The 24,029-nt window shown below is 44.5% G+C and overlaps 3 protein-coding genes across 4 annotated transcripts in view; 1 reads left to right on the top strand and 2 right to left on the bottom strand.

Moving 5' to 3' along the window:
- Positions 1-12,754, bottom strand: part of LOC144125724 (helicase MOV-10-like) — a 61,922-nt gene extending 49,168 nt beyond the window's left edge. The window contains 3 exon segments of the mRNA XM_077659366.1: positions 1,801-2,063; positions 9,093-9,327; positions 12,274-12,754. Of these exon segments, the coding sequence (XP_077515492.1) occupies positions 1,801-2,063; positions 9,093-9,327; positions 12,274-12,401 (626 nt within the window). The 5' untranslated portion in view covers positions 12,402-12,754.
- A 201-nt stretch (positions 12,755-12,955) lies between these two features.
- On the top strand, positions 12,956-14,067 carry Bet5 (blocked early in transport 5). The gene is made up of 4 exons (XM_077659377.1): positions 12,956-13,115; positions 13,178-13,248; positions 13,307-13,445; positions 13,933-14,067. The coding sequence occupies exons 1-4, from the start codon at positions 13,017-13,019 to the stop codon at positions 14,047-14,049; spliced, it is 426 nt and encodes a 141-aa protein (XP_077515503.1). The 5' UTR covers positions 12,956-13,016; the 3' UTR covers positions 14,050-14,067.
- LOC144125725 (WD repeat-containing protein 44) overlaps positions 14,037-24,029 on the bottom strand; it is a 31,103-nt gene continuing 21,110 nt past the window's right edge. The window contains exons 8-18 of one of the 2 annotated variants that reach the window (XM_077659367.1): positions 23,424-23,509; positions 20,816-20,937; positions 19,145-19,189; positions 17,474-17,567; positions 16,111-16,244; positions 15,659-15,781; positions 15,410-15,601; positions 15,233-15,334; positions 14,986-15,101; positions 14,800-14,924; positions 14,037-14,266 (exon numbers count right to left, since the gene is read on the bottom strand). In XM_077659367.1, coding sequence (XP_077515493.1) covers positions 14,082-14,266; positions 14,800-14,924; positions 14,986-15,101; positions 15,233-15,334; positions 15,410-15,601; positions 15,659-15,781; positions 16,111-16,244; positions 17,474-17,567; positions 19,145-19,189; positions 20,816-20,937; positions 23,424-23,509 — 1,324 coding nt within the window. In that variant the 3' untranslated portion in view covers positions 14,037-14,081. The remainder of the gene's footprint in view (positions 14,267-14,799; positions 14,925-14,985; positions 15,102-15,232; positions 15,335-15,409; positions 15,602-15,658; positions 15,782-16,110; positions 16,245-17,473; positions 17,568-19,144; positions 19,190-20,815; positions 20,938-23,423; positions 23,510-24,029) is intronic. The other variant, XM_077659368.1, reaches the window with a different exon arrangement.

Genomic DNA, 24,029 nt, shown 5'->3' with positions numbered 1-24,029 from the left:
AAGCAAAAAAAAACAATTCAACACAAGAAACCCCACCACTCAAGACAGTAAAAAGAAAATTACTGGACTTAGTCCCGCAATTACCCAAATGCACCAAACCAAAATAAAAACAAACAGCACCAGGAACTCGAATTCATTCACACATCACACATGTCGACTTGTCCGAGGCAAACACGATGCTAAAAAACCCAATGCTCGTATGACAATGAGATAATGACCAATAAGAATAAGGAAAAAAGGTGCACATGAAAACTTGAAACCTGCGACAAAACGTCTCAGTGTCAAAGAAATGAAAGAAGTTTACAGTTCTAAAAGAGTCAACAGCCAAGGACAAGGAAAAACACACATGAAATTTACAATGTTTGTAATTTACAGGAACTTTTCAAGAAAAGCAGTCTCTGCGTCAGTGAGCACAATAGACTGCCTTCTAACGTACATGTTTCCTGCTTTCTTAATAAAACGGGCTTCAACTAATTTCTCTCTCTATTTTGTCTTTTCCACTCCTTGTTTTTTATGTTTTTTTGTGAAACGTTTCTGTGATATGGCTAAGTTGCAACATACAAAAGGGAGGGTTTGGGCGAATTGGTTTTTGAGGAAAGGAAATGGCGCAGTAATTGTCTCTCATATATCCTTGGACACCAGAACACTAGGGAAGGGAAGAAGGAAGGAGTGAAAGAAAAAGGAGAGAAAGAGGTGCCGAGGGCTCCGAATAATTTCAACTACCTGGGGATCTTTAACGTGCACTGGCATCCCACAGCACACAGGCGCCTTTTGCGTTTCGCCTCCATTGAAACGCGGCCATAGCGGTCGGGTTCGAATCCAGGTACTCCGGCTCAGTAGGTGAGCGCCCTAACCACTGAGCCACAACGGTGGGTAGGGTTTGGGCGAATAAACGTCAGTTGTAAGTTGGGGCCTGTCCCATTATCGACGTCTCTTTTGATGTCTCTCATCGACGTCTCTTTTGCGCAGTCCTCAGAATCAACTTGGCCTATGAACCAACTAGCACAAACCAATATTCTACTTGAGCATGACAGGCAGAAAGGGATGGACGCCAAGACAGTGTGGGGCTCCTCAGCATCTTTTGAAAGCTGTTGAGGTTCCACTCTAGGACAAAAAGATCCTGTACATAAAGCATACACAAAAGCCACCAACAGCACGCACCACTTTTCATCAAGGAAGTTGTCTGTAGCATTGCACATGCGATGCTTTGTTAATCCGCCACAAAGTCGACACATACCCTGCAGTGCCCAGGGTTCACCAATTAATGCTGCCACATTTAAAACAGGTACTTAGCAATGTTGCTCAAAACATGATTTGACATTATGTACACACTTTCATGAAGCAAAGCATCCTCTACGACACCACGAAAATTATGAATATGCTTTGCTATAGAAAGGCACGCACGGCACAAATACTGCTTGCTGAATGATGTCAAGGCCATGTGAGTATGTGAAGCAAATATGCACAGGATGTGTCAGCAGTTGGTTAATGCTCATTTCCAGCAAGCAAGGAGCAGAACTACAGTGGCATGTTTAAATCTCCACTAAAGAATGCTTGGAGAATATGATCCTCTGAAGAGAACAAAGCACCAAAAATTTACTGCTGGTGCTTAACGATATGTTATCTGCCTCACATATAGAGGCAGAAAGTCAAATTCTCTGCCAATCTGAAGGGATTCATTGAACAAATAACTCAGTGCCCTGCAGAAAACAAACGTCAGCACCTTACAGAGTCAATAGCTTTAGGAAACATGTACACAAAGACAGAAAAAAACTGAAAAAGACAACAGAAGCCACTAACCCCTTGGGACGCTTCCCATGAATGATGCGATCTGAGTCGGGCAGCTTGGGCACTGGTGGAACGAAAAAATAGGGCTCCACAGGTTCCAGGTCGTCCCCTCCATCCTCATAGAATGTTGGCTCAAGAAACCTCACAATAGTAAACAACCGCCCGTCGGAGGTGTCTTCTTGAAATTTCAATGCCAAGGGAAGGCGGAAGTGACCTGCTTCCTGTGCAAAGCACCTCACAACAATGCGGTAAGCTGTGCCAGGTGCAATGAGTACCTTCAAAATGAAAAAATGAAAAAAAAGGCCCAAAGTTAGCATCTGGTGTACACAAAAGAGACTTGTAGACCTCGCCTGCACTGCCATTCGTGGTGAATTCCCCAGTGTCCGAACTACAAGGCGTTAGAGGCACGAGCTCAAATGCTGCAAGCATTCACGCTGCTCTTGGTATGAAACGACATTGTAGCTGATAAATAAGAACTGCAGTGGCAAAAAAAAAAAAAAAACTTCCGTAAGTGAAGTTGTGCCCTAAAAATGTGATGGGGCAAGTCTATTGACACTACCAAGAGTCATACTTTGCTGGTCATTTTTATACACGCCGACACTCTGTAGCAGAGGCCATGTGACACTCTCTCACTAGTAGAGATTCTCTGGCCCTACCAATTAGTGGGCGTGCGTGGCAACAGCTCACGCCACCCAAGCCAGCACTTTATTCCATGGACATTTAGCTTTTACATTGATCACCCCTCAATCTTACAATCTGATTTTGCAATCGCTTTTTAAGAGCGTGAGCTCTTATTCATCGTGGGGTTTCGAGATTTCGTGGGGTTTGCTGCCACCCTGAGATCACGGTGCCATCTGTGGCAGCAACTAGAAAACAGCACATCTCGCATTGAGACTTGTAGCGCCATCTACAATATTTTACATTCGTTCCACTATATGTACTCCGACAACAAGGGGCACCCATCCGGGGACAGTTGTGCACCGAATTTGGTAGGCAAATAAAACGCTATGGGTTGTGGTATAGAAATAAAACCACAATTAAATAATAGGTATATGGTGTATACATACAATTGCTAGTTGAACCGTTACCATATCGCACTGCAAGCCGAATTCTAGGCCCACCTTGACCCCCCAAACGAAGCAATTCGGTTTGGGACGTATCTTGTGAAGGTGTAACTCGACAACGGATAATTTCTCTGATAGATGGCGCTAGGCGTCAATCGCTCCGCTAGGTGGAAAAGTTATGTTACTTTTCCGAACCGCACAAGGTTTTCTTCACTGGCCCCGCTGGATGCGGAAAGACTTATTTTACGCATGGTCAATAAAGCTAATGCTCGTTACTTCAACGTCTTCCAGACAGTGGCGGCCTTTTTGTTCTGCTGCTGCATGGCCTCTAGTGGATGGGGGCTCACAAGTGGGAGATGAATTTTTACCAGTAGGTGCCCGAAGATGCACCCAACGGAGGGTGCTCCGGAGGGGGTATCTTCTGGGCCTGAAAGGTGCTCCGATCTGCTAAAGGTGCTGAAGGGTGGCAGCCTCACATAGACATACAGGCCACACCTTTTCTGCCAAAAAAGGACTACTCTACTAACTCAGTAAAACATGAACACAAATACTTGTTCCTAAGGCACAATGCAACTTTTTACAGAGTGGGTTTCTCTTAGCACATGAGAAATACATTCAGCCCCCAAAGTTTTGTGTACCTTTTTGCTTTTCTGCAGTTTACTACCTTAAAAGAGAGAAACCACGACAGCCCCATTCATTCACGTCATCAAAGTATAGTCATCCACACAGCTGTCTACAGCACTCGAACGGCGAACTTTGTTTTGCATTTATAATAATCGCCGCTGGCTGGTGGGCCCAATGCAGCTTTTAAAAGCATGATTAGTTAAACATGATCCATGGGAATGTACATGAACCATATGGACAGGTTTCGCGTCCTAGGTCATTGGCAAATGACACCAGTGTACTCCCCGGTGCGCCGTTCGAACACTCTAGACAGGTGTGTGGACAACTGTACAAATGACCAAGGCATGACTGTATGCAGCGCAGTGGCAAAACAATGTGCCATTGGCCCTTGGGCTTCCCTGATAATTATAATGCTACAGCTAAACACCAAGAAAGTGTTATGTCCCATTTTTATTCAGTAAGTTATCTGAGCAGGACATATGCTTTAATTCAGTTACAAGTGCGAAGCGAGCACTAAAGAACATCTGTTCTTTTATGACTGCTGTAAATTCTGTTCGTGACGAAGTCGATGCCATTGCTGCCTGTTTTTTTGTATATATTTTTAGTCTGATGTCTGCCAAACTATTAGAGCTTGTGTACTACATGTGTGCATAGCTATTTCATGCCGTGTCATTGAAAATGATTTATTATGAGCAAGTTGTATTCACACATTTTGTAAAATTTTGCATCAAGTTCTATTTTTTAACTTGTTGCATGAAAGACCACTTATGTATACTGCCGGCTGTCAGTGCCGCACACAAGCCCAACGTGCTTAATTAACCGGCACAGGAATTGTGAAACTGTAAATCAGTGACAATAAAGCAATTACGATCACAAGACCAACGAATGTCAAAATGTAGAAAATACAAATGGCACATCTGCAAAAAGGTCACAGCACTATGTTGGTGATACCATGTGCATATCACAGCAGACAATGACAGTGGCACAACTTGTCTGAACGAAGACACGCATGTATAGACACATGTAGAGTATGTTACGCTTTCACAAAACAGTAGAAATGGCAAATTGGGTAATCCACCTTGCCTATTTAACACCTAGAGATAGCCACAGTCTTGAATGGACTTGGACCTGACAAAGCTCAATGCACTGTTTTGAAACTGTTCACACTGCAGTTCTGATAACGTTGCATTCCAGGCACAACATATTATATTTTTCATTTGTATCACTAATTGCACTGCCAAAATATACCAACAAGTTTCCTTATATACAGACTTCTATTAGAGCACAGAATTTCTGTAGCAAGAGCCGCGGGTAGTATAGTAATGGCGCACAAAGCTTGACAGTTCAAACCTCGAAAAATGATTAAGCTAGAGCGGTCCGTCACGGCTCAAAGCAACTGTACTTCATTGAAAGGCACCATCATGTAAATGTGATGGTGCCACAGTCCTTTCTAGTCCCCTTTTTCTGTCAGCATGACCCTTTGCTTTTCTTTCGTTGTCCCAATAGAATATAATTCAAAGTTTGTGACGATAAATTTAAGTACTACTTTTGGTGGTAGGCAAGTAGACCCACACTATTTTCGTAAGACATTTTTTGCAGAAGGAACCTATAAGAACCTCTGCACAAATTTAAATCACACTGCTTACGGTATTACATTATGATATTTATGGTCAACTGAAACTGAAGTCAAACTAAATCAGAACAAAGGATTCATTATTATTCATTATTATTGAACTCCTGTACTGAATGTACTATGCAATTTTCTTTTGCAAATATGGCAATCCAAAGAAGGGCAGTCATTCATGTTATAAAATATATTAAAGGTCAGTCACTTCCATATTTGTGTGGAAGCTCAATGCTTTACTTTAAAATGGCAAGGAATATGGGAGCTTAATCGCTTTATCTTTTTTTTGTTGGAAAATGTACAGCCACGGCAATGTTTAGATGTATGGGGTTTACTGTACTAAAGCAGCTAGAGCTATGAGGGGCACTGTAGTGAACGGCTCTATATAATTTCGACCACCTTGGGTTCTTTAATGTGCCCTTGCATCGCACAGTACACGGGCCTCAAGCATTTCGCCTTCGTCGAAATGTGACCGCTGTGGCCAGGATCGAACCCGCGTCTTTCAAGTCAGCAGCTGAGCACTATAACCACCAAGCCACTGCGGCAGCTGCCACCACAAGGTGTACACCTTAATGGGGCTCGGTGACAGTAATCAAGCATGCGGTTTTATTCTTTGTATGCACAGTATGGGATATTGTGATGCCTGAATGGCCAAGGAAATCAACAAAATCTCAATATCTAATACATTAATCAACTCCAGAAATGCTCATTTTATAACGATGGTGTCGAAATGTAGTGCTGCAATTCGGCAACGAAAATAAGGTGGTCGCCAGATTGGGTGATGCCCTTTTGGTTGGTTGGGAGTCCAGTTTGAACTTAGCTTCTTTATACTCAGGAAATGGATCCAAATTATGATCTCTTAAGTGTTGTAAGCATTTCGAATGAGAAAAAAACTGAAAAGAAGCAGTAAAAGCATGCAACTAATAAGACCAATGCCAGGGGGGACAATTTCAATTGCACTTCAAATTATCGAGAAGGCGAGCGTAAATGTTCAAACTGCTGACACAGAGAAGCCAGCGAAAAGAAAAAAACATCTTGCACAGTAGCGTGGCCAAAGCATAGCAGTGGGGGAAACCAGTAATAGCTTTCCAATCCTACCAACACCTTAAAAATTACAAGGAAACGTTACCATCAAGGTAACGTTACCATAAAGGCGGAGCTTAAATGTACCCTCCAGTTTTTAAACCAAGAGAAGCCTTTTCAGATATAAACAAAAATCACACATTTCTATACCAGAGTAAACGGTGATCACAGTTTAATAGATTAAGAGGTAGCCTGAATACAAGGGAATGAGATCACTGACAGAGGAAGGTGGGAGCTGGAGGGACTGGCTGACAAAGTTTTAGTTGAAAGCTACTTGGCTTTGATTACATCAGCTCATGATATTTGCCTATGACCACTAAATACTTTATAATTGAATTTCTTCTCTCACACTGTTTCAGTTTCAACAGCTGAACAATGGCTGTCAAAAGTCAGTGTAGGTCATGCGAGGCATGAAAAAACTGGAATATAATCACTGCTTTTTTATTTGCTGTCATTCCAGCTCTTGAGGCAGCCTGGCTTTAGCATTGTAGTGAATTAAGATGATGAAGCAGCAATTTTATCACAATTTCTTCATGTCTAACATGACCTATACTGAGCTTTGATGTCGCAGTCATCACACAGCTTTTGGTATTGAAACCGCAACTGCAAGAGAGGAGAATTCCAACTATGAATCGTTCACCAGTCGTAGGCAAATACCATGAGACATTCATACTAATGTCTTAGGCACCATTACAAAGAAAAAAGCATGCAACCAAAAATTTTGTGTCTATACTTCTTTCACGATGTACAGAATGGCAGTAATGCTGTCATCATATTATCAGTAATTTATTTTGTTCTGTCATTTCAGATTGTTAAGGACGAGCAATTAAATTCAACAAAGCTCAAAAATTGCAGACATGATGCCATGGTTTATCGTGCAATTCTCAATTATTTCGTAATCCTCGCATGCGTGCTGAACTGCTCTTTGGGTGTTTTATTAAAGAAGTATAGACACCTAATTGTTTGGTGCACGTTTTCTTCTTTGTAATGTTGCATAAGGCATTAGTATAGATGGATTACCACGTGGCATTCGCCTACCACAGCTAAATAATTTATATTCAAGTTTCTCTCTCAAGCCGTTTCAGTTTTGGCTTCGACAGCCAAACAATGGCTGTGACATCAAAGTTGCTTATAGATTCACTACAATGCTAAAGCCAGCTTGTCTCAATAGCTGGAGTGACAACAAATGCAGAAGCAGTTATATTGCAGTTCTAATTTGAAAGCATTACTAGTCCCATTACGAGGAAAGCCAGCGGCAAGTGTGTCTTAGCGTGTGTACTCGCAGAGAGTACAGAAAATCCCAGCGATGGCTAGAAAAATAGGGTGACTTCATCAAGCAGCTGCAGGATGCACACAGCAAGCCGACCATCGCCACTTTAGACAATCCTATACAAGACGTTCATTTATATATACTCGCCATTGGCTGACCTCAATATGGCGCCAGATTTCCAGACTACATTCCTACCAAAATTGTGGCACAACCGTTTGCCACACAGTATACCGGGTGGTGTCATACGATTTCTCATTGCACATAGCTTATATGTGATAGCCAGGTCGGAGGCTAGCTTGTGAGAGGAATTCAAGCCAACAACATATGCACCTTCAATTGCATACCTTCCCAGACTCTTTGCCCCTTCCCTTAAGGTGTGGTTCAGATGTCCACCTAGATGTGAGAAAGTTACCGTTTCCTTTCCTCAAAACCAATTTTATATCAACATTGTGATGTAACCATTCCTCATACAGTGTTCCCGGGTGGTGTCATGCACGCGTGCATGTGTGTGTGTTTGTGTCTGCCGAATTTTGCACGCCTCATGTGACCTAAACACAACTTTGACGTCACAGAGCAGTTGAAACCAAAGCAGCGTGAAAGAAAATTTTTATTATAAATTATTATAAAGCAGTCGTAGAAAATACCATGTGGTCATCCACATATAGTAAAGTCTTACTCATCACTGCAAAGAAAACATGCCGCCATAATCAGGTGCCTATATTTCTTTAATGAATCCAGATAAGAATATAGCCCTGCTAGATTGTAACAATTGAGAAAAGTTATATATTTTTTATTTCTGACAGTTCATCATTCCGACCGAAATGAAAATAAGATAGAACAAAAACGGTTAGTACAATGTATTCTCTCTGAAGGGAATGTGTGCATGACAAAGAATACAACAAGTCTGAAATGATACGAGCAAAACAAATTAATAATAACAGCATGACCGCCATTCTGCACTTTGTGAACTAAGGTTGAAAAAAAGAGTGGATTAATTAGTGATGTGCGCACATGCCGCCAGAATCCACCATATCTTGGAGCAATCCAAGAGCGATGCATAGAGCCGCTAAAAAATGTCTAGATGTGGCATCAGATGTTTGCATTCAGCAAGAATAACAGCCTATAGCTGCTGCTTTGTCTGAAGCTTGCGTTTCATATAGTTTGCATTTCAAAATTCTCCCCAACATTTTCTCCTACAAGAGGTCCAACATGCATGGCACAATCACCTTCGATGAGTCATACTGTGAAACTAGGAAAACAATTAAAGGTAAGCTAGTGAAACTTATGGCAGAGAGGAAACATGAAGGGCAGAAAAAGAATGTGAAAAGAATTGTGCATACAAGAGCATTGCAAAGCACAAGGCAGGCTTGCAACCTTTTTATTTTTTGTCATCTGAGATCCACCCATCCATCCATATTTCCCTGACAAAGTGTGCCCTCCTTCCAGGTTAACGTGACATTTTTGTTATAACATTGTGCATTCACCTTTACAACTATCACAAACCCCTTGCGTCTGCCACCATCATCCCACTACCAAATCAAACAATGATAAACACTAATCTCTTTTCTAAAATAAAATGATAAAAGCAATTAATATGGTGCCCATGTGTACTTAGACAAAACAAAAATCACAAAATTACCTGACCCTGTCCCGAGCACACACCATCCTCATCTTTAAGTGCAAACACTGTTGTTGGGTGAAGGAAGGTGCAATACTGCAGAAACACGCTGGATGCGGCTTCTGGAGCCACAGTCACAAGCAGCGTCACCTTGACCTCCTGGTTTTGTCGTGCACGAAAGGAGATCGATGGTATACAGTCCTCAGTCTCTTGGCACAACACCTTGACATTTCTTTTGTCCTTCACAAGAACGTCCCTGGAAGAGCAGAAAACTAGTCATTTAGAATTTACAGCACGTCAAAGTGGGTCAAAAAAGTGTAAGAGGTTTATGGTAAAATTCCCGCTTTTAAACAGTACAGACCAAATGAAACCAACGTATGCCAACTGCCGATTTAGCCAGCTTTGTGGCTTTCACTAGGGTTGGATGGTGTACGGATACAACGCTAAAGGGATAACTCATGATGAATATGTATGGCAACAGCGATGCAAAAGGATCAAGCACATGTCAAGTATCAATATTCTGCATAGCCAGGCTCCTGCTCCTTTTCGTTTTCAGAGTCTGAACGCTTCTTGGAGTCACTTCATGCAAACTCTTTAACCATTCCAAGGCCTCCCTGAGGGAGCTGCATCTCTCCACCCCTTCCCAGTAGGAGACCATGCTACTCAGCTCCGACGCGGACATCCAGATCCAGGCAGTGCACCGAGTCCAAGAGGTCACCCATTTAGCCGAGAGAAGCATTCTATGGCATGCATAAAACTGTGCAACACGCTCTATGGGCAGACAACTTAAAAGCAATAGCATTTTCTGCCTTTCGTGGTGCTAATTAAACCTGCACTTCAAAGGCAAGATAAACCTGCATGCGTCCCTTCTAGATTCTAAGCTCGAGGAGCGGATAATACACTTAATTAAAATTCAGGTGTGGGCAAGTCAGTTACTATTCATGAAAATTTAGGACAGCACAATAAAACAGGGACGATGAAGAAAAACACGCAAACGGCTGCACTAGTGCTATAGCTGTCCTGTTGTGCTTTTTCATTGTCATATTCTTGTGCTGCTTAAACTTGAAGCCCAATCAAGGATCACATTGAAAAGCCTGTGGCCAAGACTATGATAGTTTGCAGCCCGATTTCCGACCCAATGATTTCTTCTAAAGAACCAGAGGTGAGCGATGATAGGTGATATTGGCTGACAAACTGTGAACCACCCTTGAGCGGAACATTTTTCAGTGGCGACCACTTGGTTGTATATGTAGGCTGTAAGAAATGAAAAACATCTGCTTCCTGTGAGATTCATGTATGCAATGCTTGCAGTCAATTCAGAGTGTGTACTGAACTTTACCCGAGATCTGGAGCCACATCTGCTCTTGCTACCAAGGCATAGTAGGATTTGTGGTCTCGATGAAGTAGAAGCACGGTTTCTCTTTAAAACCAGAGCTACCTCATTTGTCAAGTGACCACTGCTGCAAAAAATTTCCATTAGCGCTTGCTCACGATGTACGTCAGCAAAATTGTTGCCAAACTGTAATGCTCCAAAAGAAATCGGTGGGGGCGAAATGTGCGCTGCAGATCGTTGCTGCTACTTTGTATTCTTGCATCTAGACCATAATTTTTTTATTTCTGCTTGTCTAAGCAGCCAGACGCAATGGAGTATATGCTGATGTGAGGTGGAAAATGGGGACAATGGTTTGGCACATATGTACGCACATGAATGCATGCAATGACATCTTGAAATGCTAGTCCACAAATACCATGAACGGATAAAAGGAACATTTTTTCAGTATCAGTGATCGCTCTCCGCGCATGTGTTGACCATCTCCCCACCGCCCTGCTGCACCATGCCGTAAGCAGCTGAATATTTTACATACCAGGCCAGCCGTACCTGTGTCGTGGTTTCTATGTCCGTTCGATCTGCCCTGCACAATATGAGCTAGTTCATGGCAGTGCAGAAAAAGTGTCGCACTCAAGCAGCACCAGAACAGCGGTCCAGGTGCAGCGCGACACTAGTGACGAAAAGAAACAAACGAAGTGCATAAGTTGTGCAATACTTCTGCCTCTGGAGCACGGTCGTGGTTTTTAGGGTATCGGTTGTTTGCTGTACACGTTTTTCTTCATGCTGTATAGAAAAAGAAAACATGAACTGCGGCTTACTACCAATAGTCAGAGGCGAAGAGGAATTTTGATTTCAAGAATCTTTTCCACCTCTCATGAGGCAAGTTTGACACTCTTGTTGGTTCCTTTCGAGTCACCGTTTTTCTCACATGCCATTATAGGCCATCACAGATGAGGGCAGAGAAGACATGCCCAGTCATTATATGCTATCTTGGGACCCAGTGCATCATGTATTCGCTGGGTGACTGCTTCATGTGGCGGTGCTGTCCTTGCATACTTTCATTCAGTGAGTCCGTCATCTGCTGCCATGATATGCAGTCTGCTGCATGCTGCACGAAATCGGCATGCATTGGCAGCCGAGAAGTGCAGCTTCGCTGAACTAGGTCTGCGGGACATCTGCACTTGCTTGTAAAAAATGGCGAAGTGCAGCACGAAGGGAACTAGTTCAGGTAGTGCAGGCGAATCGAACGGATCTAATACACCTGCCTGCAGCACTGAAAGCTTCCTCGCCTAAGGCAGCAAACTTGCACGAACGTTTTAATGCAGCTTCATGCAGCACAGTATAAGGCTATAGCGTGGCCGCCAGATCAAAAATATCAAAGCGTATGCCCCATGTGCGAGGACAAACGGCCTTATAACATACTACATGGGGCTGTCAAAACATAACGGCAGTGGCCAAAATACAGAATGCTACAACGGAGCAGTGCGAAGGCACCGAACTTGCAAACTAGAGCAGTGAAGGCTGATCGACCGCATATCAAGATCGCAGCTGCAGGGGGCCCAGGACTAAGCTGAAGCTTCTATTACACTTGCGCAAACTATTGTTCATTACGTCCGCTTTCGGCCGTTTAGAGCGCGCGCGGAGTCTGGAGAAGCGACAGCGCCGGCGCAGCACTCTGATGTCCACCGTAGCAAGGAATACTGCCGCAAGCAACAGATGAGCTGCTTTCAAGCTGTAGCAGAACATTGGCAAGAGCCGGGTCACTCTGGCAGCGGCGAAAATGAACTGTGCCCAGAGAATCGGAGCCCGGCTGCCAAAATGTATTTGACCAACGAAATCGCAACATGAGAGTTTTAAAAGCGCAAAACTTACTCGTTCCGCCAGAGGTAGTTTTTCAAAAATTCGACGAAGTGTCTCTTCGATTCCAAATGTCTTTTTTCTCCTTCCCTGCTTAGGTAGGTGTAATTACACAAGCCGCACATACTGCTCGTCTGACTCATTGTCACAGTACACCTGTCGTGTCCGTGCCGCACTAACTCTTTCTGAGGAACCAAACCGATGCATGCGTCACTGTGATAGCGTGCCTAAGCAGCCAAGAATGTGCATGATTGCCATAACTTGGATAAACAAGCTCACATGAGAACGGCAAAGTTTACCGTTAAATCAGAATCTCTGCAAAGACGTGTGGCCGTAGGCAGCTAGACGCGCTAACCTCCATTCCCTGCAACAAATGTTAAACTGGCAAACTGCTATACCCTGTTAGGCACCCATACGCTCATCTAATCGCCTACGCCGTCACAGCAAAGTACAGTGAACCTTTGCTGCAGACGCTGGCTGTAGTTTCGAATTGGTGGATCGGTGTGGATTGGATTTGTGATAACAAAAATAACAGCTCAATCACCGAGGTAATGAATGCTTGCCTTCTTGGCTCCATGCTTAGTGTGTGGGAAAACTTTAAAACTGAGAAGTTGGAAGTTTACATACGCTGCTCTCTGCTCTCGACCGCCGAGGCAAGCTTCTACTTGTTTTTTTTTTATAGTTGACAGACAATTATCATCATCATTGTCAGTCAGCAGCTGCTTTGCGGTGAGCGGCGTTCCCTGTTAGCTTGAGCAATGATGATTCACAATTTGTACATATTCAGCCGTAATGGGGCATTCTTGTACTACGACGAGTGGAAGAGGAGCAAGAGTTCTGGCATGTCGAGGGAAGAGGTCAGTTTAATCGTGACTGCAGTGTTCTTTGCGGTGAGCTTATTGATGTGACTTTGCTGCAGGAGGCGAAACTGATGTATGGAATGATCTACTCCCTCAAATCTTTCGTGGCCAAGATCGCCCCCACGGACTGGTGAGCGCAGTCAACCTGCGTGGCGTTTCTTCTACCTGACCTCATGTCCCTCCCGCAGCAACGACGGCTTCCTGAACTTCAAGACGAACAAATACAAGCTCAACTTCTACGAGACCGCGTCGGGCCTGAAGTTCGTCATGAACACGGACACCAACGCCAGCAACGTGCGAGAGCTTCTACACGACCTTTATCATCAGGTACGCACACGCCTTCCCCTGCGAGTGACATTAGCTTCTCCCGGCCTTTAGAAGTCGAAATATTATTCAAAGCGCAGTGTCCGGCTCGAGCTCTGCCGCTGCCACTTCCCCCGGGTGGCAGTCGACAAACAGCAGTTCTTACTAAAAGGAGCGTTTATTCAGGAGCAGCAGCCGGTCGTATGCTTTCTGCTCAACGATGCTACCTAGCACCGAGAAATCCAATGCAAAAGTATAATGCTCTTTCGAATATTCCGCGGCTATGGATGGTTAGCGAGCTGCGCATCGATTTTTATAATCTTTAAGCAGCAAGATTATAATGTGAGGAAATTACATGGTAGTGGCAAGAAACCTTTTGGTGTGTATGTGTCTGGCCTGTAGGGCAGAGTGCAGTGTGGCATGAAAGTTGCCATCTGTACAGCACATGCCACATGTAAACGAAATACCAACCAGCAAGAGCAGCGCCTAATGTGATCTTATTCCACTGCAGGTCTATGTGGAGTATGTTGTCAAGAATCCCGAGTGCCAGCTTGGGAAACCAATCACAAGCGAGCTGTTCAAGGAGCAGCTCAATGCCTTCATTATGAAATCCCCTTTGTACAAGTGAAAACACGCATTTTATTCACATGTGCCTCTTTGTCAGTGGAGGCTAGCCCTTGAGCGGCTGCGCATAGCAAACACCTTAATGGTGCCGCCAAAGTCTGCACTGATGATCACATAATTGCCAGTAGAGGGGCTCTCAGGAGCTGGGGCTTCATCCACCTGCTGCAGAACCAAATCTGGTTTCGGTGCAAACACTGCTGCTGTCACTACTGCATTGTGAGCTGCAAAAATATCCACAGAAGGATGTTACGAGGTTGTTTGCTCGGGTTAGTTGCGCATGCTTGAAATAAGTGGAAGAAACAGTACATATACAACAGAACCAATGAAAGAAACATAAAACATGCACACATTGTGTTTTTCATTCATTCCAACCTTCCTGCCCTGCTATTTCCCATTCCAAATAGGAGTAAAAGGAACCCAAGTGGTCGAAACCACTCAACTGCGTGTACTACTGAAACTCTCCCTCCTTTTTTTCACTCACCCCTCTCCTTGCAGTGTGGTCTAGGTGTCCATCATGAGTATTACAGTTAATGCTTAAAGGGTAATGAAGGGTAGAAGACAAAATTCTGCAAACACACGTCATTACAACTATGTGAATAGAATAATTTCTGGAGGAATATTACAGGCACAACAGACCACACCGTGCCACGCGCTCTGCCCCAAGTTGCTGTGGGAAAGATTTTGCAACACGCTCTACAAGTCCAAATCCATCACAAAGCTATCGATCTTGTGAGGCAGACACCGAAGATGATACCTTTGATGCTTTCCCAGTAGGTGTTTCGGTCCCGCCGTGCTGAAGAAAACTTGTAGTCGTGATAGGTTTTCCAGATGTAGATAAACTGGTTCTCCGAGCCACTGATGACATACCGCCCGTCATGACTGCACACATCAGAATTTTCATTTGTCTGACTGCCACAGCACTTGTCTGCACTGGCTGTACCTGAATGATCCTTTGATTTGGCTGCTGAGGTTGACATAGCCCTTGTACTTGCATGAGAGTGACAGGTCCCGAAGGTCATACAGACGAATGCGAGAGTCATTTGATGTCACAAGGATCTGCATGGTGAAATGTCAGCATAACGTCTCTGCAGGTACTGAGAAGCACAGCGGAAGCTATGCCACTTGTTGGCTATGTCAGCGAAATCAAATAAAACTAAATGGTGGCTGAGTGAAGACGATAACCCCACCTTGTCTTCTCCAGGCATAGGTTCAATGCCTGTAATCTTGCGGCCCTGAGCATTCTTCCCTCGAGTTGAGCGCACATGAATCTGGGTGTAGTACTTGAGCTGCTGCATGAAAATGAAACAAAAAAAGAAAACCCAATCAGGGGTGTGTACCCCCCTCCACTTTTCAGCCTTGCCTACCTCAGTGTTGTAGAAAACGCAGCGCCCGTCGTAGGAACCGACCACAGCAAACTTGCCCTTCTGGCAGAAGTTGGCAGCGGTTATGAGCTTGGTCTGGCCATCCAGCTCATTCCAAAGGGCCACTTTCTTGTCTGGAATGTTCCAAAGCCTCAGCTTGCCATCAAGGGAGCCACTCAGGAAATAGCGGTCATCCTGCAATGAACGCCACGATGCTTAATACACACCCGATGCCTGTGCCTGAGACCTTACCCTAGGATGGAAAGCAATGGCCGTGACGAAGTCGACATGCTGGAAGCAGCAGAGACAGTTACGGCTACTGATATGCCAAAGCCGCACAGTCTTGTCCATGGATGAGGACAGAATGAAGTTGTTCTGCACAAAGAACAAACTTCTTAGGGCAGTCACATGTCCAATTTGCCATTCCTCCTTAGCCTCGGCTAATAAAAGCCTTGTGACCACACGGAACCTATTAGGGTCCCACAAGTGGCTTTTGCCCACTAAATTATTACCAAATGCCTTGCATGTCTACCACAACACATACCAATAGCGCCAGCCATTTGTCAAAGGTGACCTGTGCTTGGCTAGTATTTCTGCGATCCCATGATACCACATGAATTTTTAACACAACGGACTTCATAATGCACATCTTAGCCTACAAAGATCATCACGCAGCCATGTCAGGTGGAAACTTGATTGCGTACCCGTGACCATGACACGTCCAGGAGGTCAGCCGTGTGGCCAGCATATTTGCAGAAAGACCGAAAAGGTCCCTCCTCCTCCTCCTCTTCCACCTCCTGGGGTGGGCCCATTGCTTCCGGGTTCTCACTCTTGCCGGCTGCAACACACACCATGCAACGGAATGAACCTGGGCAAGCTAAGGAGCGTGCCATGGGGCCAATGATGGACACAGGCAATCAGCAATAGGCACAGTGCAGAGTTCCTCTGAAGTTCAAAACCTTTATAGATTGTATCTAACTTTAAAAGAGAGGTTCTACCTAATTCATCCAAGAGTTATGTAAAGGACCTTTTAATTCGGAAAAAAAAGTTAGTTTCCATACAATGTTGTACATATTTGGGCATGCCATGCTTAATCCAAATCATGGCGTTCAGACAGGCTGCTGATCCTTTTGGCTAATCCAAAGGGGCAATACAGACCTTTCCAATAAGGGCCCCTTGGGCGTCGCCATATTGCTTTCTGGGCTCTTATGTGCACCCGGCGCTAGCATGGTGGAAGCCGCAGCGGAACCGGTTTGCAGCAGTCCGGAGAGGAGGCGTTTCGACATCCTCCTTGCCCGACGGAAAGGTCTATAGCATTAAAATTTCATAGGGGCCCATGAACTATAAGGAATTTTGGGTGACGTGCAACTTGCAGCTTACCTGCATGAAGCATATTATTAGAACAACTTTAATTTTGGCTGGCTAGCAAATAACATGCATAAGGCTTTTATCCATTGCACAGTCAGCCTTTGTAGTTCGCCAACTTGTATCCTGCAAAATTTTGCTTCAGTACTGTCTATATCAGTATTAAGATGAGCAAACCACAAACAGAGAACACCAGCCATTCACCTGGAATGTGAATCCAAGTACTACAGCAGACTAGCTCTGTACGTCATTTAGAGGCCATTTGACTCCAGGCCTAATAGCAAATTCAGAGAAAGCATGCAACATTTTTCTTGCATATAACTGGGTTATGCATTCTCTGAAAAATAGTGGATTCAAGTATGCTATAATGCACTTCTGTTTTACATATGCACCTTTCACACTGTGTGCAGCTGATCTGTAATGCAGTAGTGTTATTAATGGTAGTGCGCAACCAGAAAAACGGAGTCGCAAGTGGTAACTAGCTACTTTCCAAGAGCCGAGCTTTACAGTAACAGAACATGGCCACCCATTGCTTCTTCAATGCGCAAAAATATCAGCAAAAAATAAAATTTCCACACACATAACCCAAGGTCACCATGCAATTCAGCCAATTTACCCTTTGCTATGGACAGTACCCAGGTCACATACCGCAGGCCCATCAAACAGTTGCCTTTGCAAAGAAGACAAATGTCTACAGCTTACCTTCCTGCCGATACTTGTTACGCATGTCATCGAAGTGCTGGTAGGCACTTCGCAAGACCCAAATGCGCAGAATAGTGTCCTGACCGGCTGTGGCCTTGAATGAGAAAAAAAGCCTCTCAGAAGCAGTAAAAAAAATGTTCCACTGAAGGCTAGGATGTCTTAATGCCTAACGAACTGAAAAGGACAACACAATAAAAACAGTGGTTTCAGAAAACAAAATACGTCCCTTAGCGAGGGGGATCATCACATTTTAGACGTCAAAACTTGGTGGTGCTGATTTGTTGTGACAAAACTGAGTCCTTGCTGACACTTATTTTGCTCACTCTTGTTTGTTCATCAGCGTGCAGTATGAATGCTCATAAGGACTGCATTCCTGACTTGCTGTCTTCCCAAAAACAGCTGATGAAGAAAGATGATTTCAACCAAGGCCCCCAATTTTTTGCACTGGAAAATTCTAAATTCTGTGGATGCAGAATAAAGAATGTGCGAAATTCTGCAGGAAGCATAAGACCCATGAAAGGAATATGAAAGTTTATTTTTTGAGCACATGCCTTGCATGCTGCAGAGGTCAATTTTCTAAAATTTGAAGGTTGCTGCTGTAACTCATCTCCAAATAATGTTTCATGTTATCTTCACTTAAAAATGCTGCGCTTGTTTGATACTGGATCTCCATAACGACTGAATGATCCCTCTGCACCGAAAGAGTTTATAGTGATAGACAAATATTTGAGAGTGATGGAAGAGTCTTGGGGTCACTTCCATTCCAGCCAAGGAAGACAGAACGTCGAAACTTTCGCATTCTTCGTCTTGCTTATAAAGCAACTGTGCGAAGTCTCTGTCATTGGATTTCAGATTTTGTGCAGTTTTCAGATGTACTTGCCACTCAGGAGCTAGGACTAGCAATTCTTGACTATGTGCAGGCACGCTTGCAAACTCCAACCCTTTTCTGGTAGAAACCTGACCTGCAGCAGATCCTCCTTTGGCTGTGGTTGGCCTGGACATCTGGGATTTCATTGTAATTGTAATAATATTTCTTTTAAAATTTTCCTGAGGTTTTAAACCCACCCTCGTGTTATATTCTTGCAAATAATGTGAATCAGTCATTTTTTCACTGTTCTGCTGTAACCTGCTGATGCCCATAACAATTGTATCAAAAAATGAGAATTTGGCTATGAACACAAAATTCCATGAAAAATGCTTAAACCCATTATTTCTCACAGGATCGTGAGAAACCAGAGGCCTTAATTATGACAACAATAACCATCACAATCATATGATACGAGCAGTGAGAACTACATTTCACAGGACAACAAATGCCGTGAACAGAGCAAGCAGCAGCTAACCACAATCTTAAAATGGCAGCAGTCAAGCATGAGAGCCTGGTGAAACAGACAGCACTGTGGCATGTGGGACCATTTACTGTACAGCTTCACAGATTCCTTTAGCCTTTATCAGCGGCGAGTACAAAAAGCCTGTGCTCTATTTTTAACAGTACCTCAACGAATATGCAAAGCCCCTCACTGTTCATACCCCTGCCTTTGCAGATGCGGGTTACAAGGGGAACATAATGCAACAGCTTAGACCCTCCAGTCTGCTACAGAAAGCTGTGCTTAGAGTAGAACATTACCCGATTCTCTGACACACGAGTCCTTCTAGGCAAAAGTGACTCACCAGAAGGCGTCCACAGGCTGAAAACTTCATGGTCCACACTGCACCCTGCAAAAGAACACATGACAGCTTAGTATTCATGATAAGCAACATCTCTGGGACACTTTCTTGTGCAGTATGGCCTCACATCTTGCCTCCCTCTTTCACATCACCAACCACAAAAGGCAACTCTCTAAGGCTCTGTTAGCAACAGATATTGTCTGCAGGCATTTAGCTGCAACTTAATGATTCACTATGCGCACTTTTTGATTAGCTGTCTCCACTCATAGCCACTAGCCTGCAAGCAGTGTGCATGGCAGGCTGTCGCCTTTGCCCTGCAGTGGGTGTAGTAAGGCTGATGATGATGATGATGATGACAAAAATATGCAGTAAAACCTTGATATTTTGAGCGCAGTTAATTCGAAATCCCGGAAAATACGAAGTGTTTATGGGGCCCCATAATTCCTAACGTAAATTTAAGTGGACAGTTCAAAGCAGCGGCCTGCAACAGCCCAGTTAATTCGAAAACCTGGGGTGATATGCAGGAACGCCCCATCCCTATTTCACTGCAAACCGGTGAAGTGACCGTCTCTCAAAGCCACGTGGTGGCGCCACAGTGGTGCTGATGCTTGATATGTAAAGTGCCCCAGCGCAAGCACTACTCCCAGCAAAAAAAAAACAATCCATGGTATAGCTTGCGGGCTGGCAAAGCATGCGCCTGCAGAGGAGAAGACGTGCTTCATCGCAATGCAGCAGAGTATACCGGTTTCAATGCCACTATAAACACACTTTGTGAAGGCGTGGCTGGAAAGGAGGATGCTGTGTATGCATGCTTGTCGCTTCCCCCTAGCCTGACCGTGGTCAAGGCAGTGTCTTAATGGAGGCACTGGCACTGAAGCACCTCCCAGCGCTAGCAGCGTTACTAGAAGCTTCAGGGTGTGTCCCGTGACGCGACCATTCTTGCTCAGTTTCGACGACAGGTTGCCTGCGCACAGCACCAGTCTGCACCATTTGTTTGAGCGGTGTGCCATGGTTAGAGGATTAGGCTACAGGCATGTCTGATTGCTTTAAATACCGTCGCATATAAGTCAACCTTCAGAAAAGTGACCATCCGAAATTGAGGAATAGACTTGTAAGAGGAGCCAACCTATTAGCAAGGTCTAAGGTAGCTTTGTTTGAGCAGAGGGTAGTAAATGCCCCACAGTGCGCGGGTAGTACGCATACCCCACGTACCAGGGGTTATGGCATATTTTGAGTAAGCTAATTTTGGGAGCCAGTAAGGACTAAGGTCGACTCCTATACGACAATATATGGTAATCGCAAAGTTTTCCAATAAAGGTAGTGCATTCCCATAAAAAAAATTTTTTGCTTGGTCCCGTTTCATTTGCTGTGCTCGGGTTATTCGAAAACCCTGTTAATTCGAATATTTCTCGCGGTACAAACAACTCGGACTTGATGAAGTTTTACTGTAGTATGTGCAGCAACAAGGGAAACTTCCCTGTACTCAATTTCTCAAGTGAAATATTGACTCTGCAACATTGTGATTTCCCTTATTTTTTTAGAATCTGAAAGCACAGTGAAAACCAGGCTTACAATGTTCCTCAGAAGGAAGCTCAACGAGGCATGTAACTGAGTCTAAAATATGGCACTCTTTAGCACCCCACTGAAAAGGTGAAGGTGAAATGGAGGCTTTACCGTGTGCTCACTGGCAATGTCCTGCACAAGACGGACAGAGTCTAACTCGGGAGGGTTCCGATGGCTGGTCTTCACCTTGAGTGTTTCCTCCTCGCTGCCCTCCTCTTCACTCGGGCGAAGTCCTGCAGTTGTCAAGGTCCTTAGGACAATGACCTCAGTGCGCACATTCCTGTGTCGTGCAGAACAGTGTGCAGGCAAGTAGCAATACTAGCGAAATGTCTCTATTAATTTCTAGAAAAGGATAAGAAGAATGTAAGAAAAAGAAAAGGCTTGGCCTTTGAGCTTGTATGGTAGAGGGGAACTTTCTACATTAGTTAATGCAGGCTTGCATCCTCAGTGTAGGTAACTAAGTATTGATTAAAAGTGACATTCGTTGAGCCTGGCTTGAAAGATGTCATTTTATGGGCCGAGGCAAAATGCTGCTGTATGCAGCAAGAAAAACAATTTGCTGATGCAGCCCTTTGGAGTAGCACTTACTTCCTGTTTGCTAGTATTGCGCTGTGACGACAGCTACAGTCAATGCCGCTGCATTTCAATGATGGCAATGACCTGATGCATTACTGATCTTCTTGTTTTCACTCTTTATGGTCGCAGCCGCCCACATAGCTTCTAAGAAAAAGGTGTGTCACACATACTGACACCTTTGAAAAATGGCTAGTTGGGCAGAAAACTTGGGAGAGAGAGAAAGCGACACTTGGATTTGCACATACAGAAGCTATTCAGGAGGCAGGCCACTATAGCAAGGCACTGCTAGCCACAGTGAAAATTAGAAAATTAGAACAAGTGGTCACATGACAACTACCTCAGCATCTAAACAACTACCTTTCTCCCCACGGTGGGTGGCAGTGGTTTTGTCGGCCACCAGTTGGCCACCCACGCCTGTGATTACCTGCCCATGCAGAACTATCCTGCTGAGTAGAACTGCCCACTGTTGGCAGAAATTGCTGAGACTTCGACGTTGTGTTTAAGCGCAACCACATTACTGCTTGCACCAATGCCATGCCTTTGCTCACTTTTTGTTTCTAGCTTAGCATTCAGGCACCTGCACCCTCATGAGAATGAGGCAGAGAAGATGTGATTGTGCTTCTCACTCTTCCCATGCTCCATCACACATCAAGAGACTTCGCATAGGCGATGTTGTGGGAGATGCAGTGTTGCGGGATAGCTCCAAGGCTTTTGTTTCTTTCACCTGCTTTTTTTCTTGTCCCTGAGACTCTGAAGACCTTCTTGATACTAACTGACGACAATTGAGTAGGATAAGAGCAGTTGCCACGAAAACGGTGCAGGAGCACATGTGTGCCACAGATTTGCTTGCTCCGCACACACTACCTCCTTGCCACTGCCGCCCTTCTACCCACAGCTGCATGAAGAGCCATTGCAAGATGCTGAGGACGTTTTGCACACTTGGAGCTATCACGAGTGACAATCGCAGGAATCGCAAAGCCTCGGAAATTCTAGCGAAGTGTGTTGCCATTTGCAATAAATATAATATCAAAAGTTGCAGGCAGTGGTGTGCACTTTATAAGATGAGGGTTTATTTAAAGGAACTGGGATGACGGGAGCAGCGGTGAAAACAGTCCGACATCATCCAGGTCGAGCACCGATACATGGGGCGATAGCGATGCTGCGGAAGCACATGTTCATATTAGTCTTTGTAACGAATGTTCCTGTTCTTCTTTACAATCGCCCCCAGGGAGAAGAAGAGCCATCCTGGTGACTTACGGCACCGGTAAGATGGCGGGGTCGCAGTAAGGTTTGAGGCACTGTACATGAACTATCTTGCGTCCGCGGCGGCAAAGATCAGTAGACTGTGTGTAGTTGACAGGAGAGGTGCACTCCAGAACATGTTAGGGGCCATGATACTTGGCAAGAAATTTCGAGGACAGTTCAGGTGTACCTGACGGTGTCCAGAGCCACACAAGGGTTCCAGGAGAGAAGTGCGGTGTGATGTGATCGGTGTCATGGCGGGATTTTTGATGATACTGGGTGTCGGCTGTGAGTGAGCGGGCGACTTGGCGACAGGCAATCACCACTACGTACCCTAGTCGACAAATGTCCACTTCAAGAATTTCTGGGGAGAACTCTGGTTGTGCCTCACACTGACTGCAGCAGCAGTACCGTGGTCAGTCGTTATGCTTGACAAAACAGTCATGATGAGCACTCAAGTTACCATGAAACAGTGCTAAAAGCACTCCCTTCTGTCATAAAAGCTGCGTACCAAAAGGTGAAAGACAAAGCAAAGGAAAACATGTCAAAGCTGTGCATTTAAGGATGCCAGTAGCCACTGAAACCAAGGAAAGCATAGGGGAATTTGAAAAAAATTGTTGTTAATACGAAATTAGCAGTGTAATAATTTTTTTTACTTGAAAGACAATTGGTAAGAGAGTCATGCAAGGTCAGTTTAGCAGCAAAAAAAAAATTCACTCAACAACAAAGGAAAGAGCAGCTACACTGATCAAACCCGAAATGGTGAGGCGTCTGTGCACCCTGCTCACTTGACCACATCAGCGAAGTTTTCAGCAAAGCATGGGCTAAGTTGCAAACTGAGCCATGGCTTTCGAGAAGCCAGTGGTTATTACCACCACCAAGGCAGCAACTAAGGACTCACTTTCGTCAGCAGCTGACTTGATCCGGGTCACAGTCTGGCCCACCTTCTGGCCCACTTTTCGGCCAAGCATCCTTGTCAAGCGGCCTCTGCATAAAAGCCACGGTGATTTCAGGAATAAGAACCAAAACGGTTGTAAGCTAAGGAAGACAAAAAAAATCATTTACACACTCATTCACTTATCCATCTGTTCAGGACCAACAGCACTTTCTATGCAGTAATCCAGTTACTGTTTGCATAGGAATGACTATATGCCACAGTGCTTCTATCATTGTCAATGTCATCGACGCCACCATCATCACCATTTAGAGCTTCATAGTTATTTCTTGAATTTCCAAAGAAATAAATAATGAATGGTGTTTAGTTTATTGTGCAGCTCCCACCCACCACCCACCACACGCAAGCAATCAAGCGTAACAAAGGAACATGGTGTTCCATCACCTTCATGCCTGTTAGGTTTAAAAAAGCAGAAAACGCTGTCAAATGATGCATTCACTTCGTGAAATTTTGACAGCGGTTGACCTTGCATGCAATATATGCTACCAAATTCGTCATGAACATGTTTACTAAGCACTTTTCTGGGCACCTCAGTTATATGCATTTTGTGGA

Source organism: Amblyomma americanum, chromosome 3 (genome assembly GCF_052857255.1).
Source record: "Amblyomma americanum isolate KBUSLIRL-KWMA chromosome 3, ASM5285725v1, whole genome shotgun sequence".
Lineage (NCBI taxonomy): Eukaryota > Metazoa > Arthropoda > Arachnida > Ixodida > Ixodidae > Amblyomma > Amblyomma americanum.
The sequence above is the reverse complement of the archived record's forward strand: the minus strand, read 5'-3'. Positions and strand labels throughout refer to the sequence as shown.